This window comes from Pteropus vampyrus, unplaced genomic scaffold, assembly GCF_000151845.1.
Source record: "Pteropus vampyrus isolate Shadow unplaced genomic scaffold, Pvam_2.0 Scaffold16, whole genome shotgun sequence".
NCBI classification, from domain to species: Eukaryota; Metazoa; Chordata; class Mammalia; order Chiroptera; family Pteropodidae; genus Pteropus; species Pteropus vampyrus.
The window spans coordinates 10,023,411-10,028,999 of NW_011888797.1; the positions used below are offsets into that span (position 1 = coordinate 10,023,411).

Consider the following 5,589-nt stretch of genomic DNA (forward strand, 5'->3'; position numbering starts at 1 on the left):
GACATTATTGCAGCCGCTCTGGAAAAGAGGATGGACGTTCCTTAAAAAATTAAAAATAGAACTACCATGGGATCCAGCAATTCCACTTCTAAGAAAATGAGATCCATATTTTGAAGAGGTATCTGCACCCCCATGTTTACTGTGGCATTATTTACAATAGCTAAGACACGGAAACAACCTGACTGTCCATCAACAGACGAACGGATAAATAAAATGCGGTATATGTAGGCATAATGAAACATTATCCAGCCATAAAAAAGACATCCTGATGTTTGTGGCGACATGGATGAACCTTGAGGGCATTATGCTAAGTGAAATAAGTCAGAGAGAGGGAGGGAGAAAGAGAGAGAGAGAGAGAGAGAGAGAGACAGACAGACAGACAGACAAATACTGTATGATTCCCACTTACGTGTGGAATCTAAGAAAGCCGAACCCACAGAAACAGAGAGCAGACTGGTGGTTGCCAGGGGCAGCAGGGTGGAGGATGGGGAAACAGGAGAAGGTGGTCAAAGGGTACACGCTTTCAGTTTTAAGATGAGTAAGTCCTAGGGATGGAATTAAAAATAAAAAAAGAAAGCCAGGCAACCACGTAGGTACCAACTTTTTAGGTCTGCAACGCGACCGTTGATACATTTAGTCAGAAGAGAGGAGGAGGTGAGCTTGGCGTCAGGACTTGGCTGTGTCTCAAATAGCATTGGTTATATTTCCTTTTTAATTACAGCTTTCTTCACCGAGCTGCCAGTGGTGCTTCTGTTAGCATCAACTCAGGGGGGACTAGTTAACTTGCACAGTTAATACCAAGTGCTTAACTACAGACTCCGCAAGCACAATTTATACCCACCTGTTTCAACAGCGTAGCTACAAACACCTGAACAGAGTTTAAACACGCAGCCCCAGCGGCCTTTGATGATGAATGTGTTGGGGTGAGTATCAATTTTTGAGTTTCATCAAGAGTTCCGGGGAATATGCGCTATTGGGGTGAGGAGGCAATTTCACGATGTGAACGCTGGAAGGGGAATACTAAAATATTGTTCGCTGTGGGTAGCGTGGCTTGCTGCTTTGCTCTTAAAGGCATGCCGTATAAAAGAGGAGAAACCCTCTATACGGTAAAACCTCACTTATTTGAACTTCGTTAATTTAGCATTTGTGATAATTGGGCCAGAGGCAAGAGTGACATTTATCTTTGTACAATCTATGAACACGAGGATTTAGTAAGTAATAATAGTATAAATAAGATCACTAGGGGGAAAGATTTAAACCGAAAAAGAGCTAACATTTATTGTGTACTATGCCCCAGACTTTGAGATAAGTGTTTTTGTATTTACCATCTGACTTAATTCTCGTATCTATTACTTAATGGGGATATGTTTTATTATCCCCACTTTACAGGCGAGGGGCCTGAGGCAGCAACAGGTTCGGTAACAAGCTGGGGGTCCCACAGGCAGCTCTGCCATCACGCAGGAGGTCCGAGCACCCGCCTCTTCTCTACACGCACACTCTCCTGAAGAAGCATGCTCACTGGGGAGATGTCCAAGGTTCACATCCGCACAGCGGCTGAACAGCAGCACCTGTCAGTCAGTGTTCACAGATGCATCCACAGAAGTGCCTGTAGCTTAAGTAAACCTGGAGTAGAATGACCTCCAGGCTCTTTATTCATCAGCCCACTGACTCTTTTGGAAGGTCAGAGAATCAGGCCTGGAGGCCATAAGGCCAAGAGCGAGGTCCAGGTTACAGCATGAATGTTTTGGGCTGTGCCGGACCTGCTGTGTCTCCCCAACAATACTGGCCCCTGGCCCCTGCTGCCTCTGAAACGGAGGTCTCTGAGCTGCCCCTCCGGGGGTCTTCACTCCCCTCTGCACTGAAGTATCACACGAGTGTGAGTGTGTCTGGTGCAGCCTGGGTGACACGTCGGCACCTTGGCTGCAGGAAGGCTGGGACCTCTCCCAACGTGGGAAGGGGGTTCACTGGCACTGGACAGCCAAAATCATGACGTGTGTGTACTGAGGATGCTGGTAACAAAGCACTCTGTCCCCCTTTATGAGGGCTCCCGCTGACTCTACTGGAGGACGATCGGTGGCCTGGAGTTGGCCCGCAGCTGCAGCGAGGTGGGACAGGGAGCACTGATAGGAATCAGAAGCTATGAATCCTAGTCCTGGCTCAACCCTCTACCAGCCATGTAACCTCGGGCAAGTCACTTCATCTCAACATGGAAGTGGCCCTGTGGGGCCGGCTCCTGGTTCATGAAACTGATCGTGAGGGTCTAGGAAGTAATGTTTCAACAACACCTAACCCATAACATCTTATGCGAAACTCAAGGGTCACTGTCACTGAACACAATACACTGTATTTCTCACTAACCGAGATACAGCTTTCCCTGGGGCCGGCTGGCTGATCCGCTTTACTGAGATACAGGAGTGACGCTGTGACTGAGAAAAGATCCTGGGCTAAGAACGTAAACATCAGTTCCAAATCCAACTCTGCGTATGGTGGGAGAACAACTCGATGCGCGCGAGGTCACGTGAAGAGCCGCTCCCGGCACAGGCCCACCCCAGACGTGGCTACGGAGCAAGCGGAGATACTTACCACAGACGTTTCAAAACATTCCAGGCCTTGGCCCAGCGCCCACGCCTGGGCCTGAGCCGTCTCCACCACTCGTCTGCCGGTCAGGTCGGTCTTGTTCCCCACTAACACACCTACCCAAGAGAAACGACCAAAGCATTGCATTTAACCGGCAGTTTGGGAGGACGGCTAGAGAGAGAAAAGAGCAAGCGGACTGATTTTCGGGGCGTAAAACAGCAGCGTCCGAGAGGGGCTGCTGGGGTCGAGGAAGAGAACTTGAGAGGGAGACTGGGTGTTGGCCCCGAGGGCCGCAGCAAACGCAGGCGGGCTTTGCTGTCCACAGAGCTTTTCTGCTCTGCCCTTTTTCTAGACGTCATGTCTACCTGTCTGCCTTGTCTCCTTAAGGCTGCAAGTGACGTGAAGGCAAAGGCCAAATTTATGCGAGCATTTGCGATGATTCCTAGCTCATGGAGCAAACTTTTAAAATGGTCATTAATATTAATCTAAGGACTGGGCTCAGAGTCAGGGATTCAGAGGCAATTTAGTTCTGTCCCCAGCTGCATCAGCTGCAGCTAATTTTTGAGCCTGTCTCTGGAGATTGTTTTTCCTGGTCTATAATGAGGAGAATTTGTTGATCTCACACAGGGAAGAAAAATAAACTGATTTAAAGCATTCAGAAGTGACAAAAGGACTTGCATGTTTACTTGCGCCCCACATACAGGAGAAAATGAGGAATTCTTCCCTGAGGTTAGCTTTCTGAAAATAACTCACATTCCTGTTACGGCGCCTTCCCCATTGTTACCTGAGTCTCCCCCACAGCCCTGCTAGGTGGACGTCATCATGCCCATTTTGTGGACTCAGAGGTGTGTGCTAACTCACTGAGGTTTCTGTGTACAAGCCAGACCGCCATACCCAAAGTCCAGAGCACCCTTTTTCTGCACCCACAGTAGCTCTGTGACGACCTTGGGCTCTTGAACTTGATGGACAGAGATGCCGCTGGCACACCCGGGATGCCCGCAGCCCCTACCTGGGAGGGAGGTGCCTGGAGTCTGCGACCGAGCCTTCTCCAGCCACCTGCTGCAGTTGCTGAAGGACTGTTCGTTGGTCACGTCGTAGACGAGACACAAGACGTTGGGACTCTCCCACTGTGCAAGAGGGGGACGGGATGAACACACATCAGAAACAGTGAAAGTGACTTCTGGGCTGGGAGAAAACTGGGCGTTCCAAGGGAAGGGACATCTGGGTGGAGGGAAATGAAAACCCGTAAAGGGGATGTGAGTCGGAAAACGGCCACGCCCACGGAAGTTCACCCAAAGGAACGAATGGGGGGCTGGGCCCAGCACCGGGGAAGGTGAGGATGAGAGCTCACATCCATTTCGGGCTCCCGCGGGGGCTTTGTGCCCAGCTTTGCAGGGCTGGTCTCAGCACCGCTGCTGTGTCACTGGAGAGTGTAGGGTCACCGACTTGCCCAGGCTGATATGCTTTCAACACAGGGGCAGGACTGTGGTTTTTCTCTCCCCAGAAACGCCTTTGCCTGCCACTGGTCTCACGGGTTCCGTCTTGCACTTATTCTTATCGAGGGCTCACTATTATGCAAGTTGGGATGCCTTTCTGCTTTGCAGGCTGAAAAGAGCATCCTTTCTTTCATCAGCTAGGACAGGACGCTTGTTTGCCTGCATCTCCTAATAAGGGCTGGCTTTTCAAAATGCAAAGGGCTCTTTCTGCCTCTCCTGCGGTGTATCGGTCCTAATCGAAACCGCACTGACAACTGGAAGGGATAGCTGTCTCAGTTAAGGGCCAGGGCTCCACTCCCAGGGGCCGTCACTTTCAGGGGCCGCTCAGAGTCCTGGGACGTCCTGCTGCCGGGCATGGGGCGGAAGGGTGGCCCCGCCCAGGCTGTGATGCTCATCCTGGTGCCTGTGACTCTTGGCCATGCCCAGGTCTTGAGACCCCCACCCTGGACAGTGAGAGCCTGGTTTAGTTCTGGGGTGTCATAACCTCTCAGGGTATGAGGGAGAATCCTTTTGCCTCCATTTGCCCTTGGAGGGTCAGTCCAAATCACTCAGGAGGGCTCACCTCCCGACCCCCATGGCTATGCTGGTTCCCAAAGCATCCAGGATAGGAAGGGTATGGACTGAACTGATTCACTCCACAGACTCAAGAACGCCCGTTAGAACCACACTGACCTCCCCTAAGTGCATGCATGAGACACCTCCTTTCTCTAGGCCTTGGTGAGGGACCCAGGACAATCTAGGATCGAGCTGGGAGCCTGGAGTCGGGGTGGACGCTGATGGTGGCCCTGACCTGCTCAAGCACACCTTCCCTTCTGCCAAGCGGGGCGACACCCTGTGTGCCAGGCCGTGCACACAGTAGGTACGTGGTGCAGTGAAATTTCTGTGAGACCGTTTTGAGGGGCAGACCTTTTGGCAGAAGGTGGTGATGGCAGTTAAGAAAAAGACCACACGTTACTTGCCAATTTATCCAGCATTTCAGAAAACAGCTCCTTGCCGGCAGAGTCAAAAACGAAGAGTTCCTAGAATCAGAAAGACGTGTCCCAGTAAAGCCCCCCCCCCCGCCGCCGGGGAAAGCACCGGCTGCAGGTCACCGGTGCTGCTGGCCACTCGCCGAAGACCGGACTTAATGGTGAGACGCACGCACACGCGTGTGCGCACACACGTTCACGTACGCCCCACCTTTCCCCCAGGCACGAGGAAGATGACAGGAAGAGGACCGACCTCAGGAATCCCACGAGGCCAGGCAACCTGCCCTTTCTGCGCGCTGTCTCACCGCTCCTAACCTCAAGTGCAAAAATACCAGGAACAAGCTGCCTTCCCACCTGGCGGAACAGAATGCTAAACAGGCTGACAAGCGCTCCGGATTCCAAAAGGTCATTCTGCACTTTGTTAACCAAATTGATTTTCAAATCTTAAAATGGTTCTTTTTAAAGGAGGTCATCGAGTAGATCTGGGAAGGCGCACGTGTAAAGTGGGACAGTCTGTCGTCGTTCTGGATGGCTAAGTGTGATTCTGA

The 5,589-nt window shown here is 51.5% G+C and overlaps 1 protein-coding gene across 5 annotated transcripts in view; it reads right to left on the reverse strand.

Moving 5' to 3' along the window:
* The window catches only part of IFT27 (intraflagellar transport 27), a 20,989-nt gene that overhangs the window by 6,651 nt on the left and 8,749 nt on the right, over positions 1-5,589 (reverse strand). For 2 of the 5 annotated variants that reach the window (XM_011387384.2, XM_023527409.1), the window contains exons 4-6: positions 5,033-5,092; positions 3,587-3,704; positions 2,584-2,693 (exon numbers count right to left, since the gene is read on the reverse strand). In XM_011387384.2, coding sequence (XP_011385686.1) covers positions 2,584-2,693; positions 3,587-3,704; positions 5,033-5,092 — 288 coding nt within the window. Of the gene's footprint in view, positions 1-841; positions 971-1,252; positions 1,569-2,358; positions 2,427-2,583; positions 2,694-3,586; positions 3,705-5,032; positions 5,093-5,589 lie in introns of those variants that run through there. The other 3 variants (XM_023527406.1, XM_023527407.1, XM_023527408.1) reach the window with 3 other exon arrangements.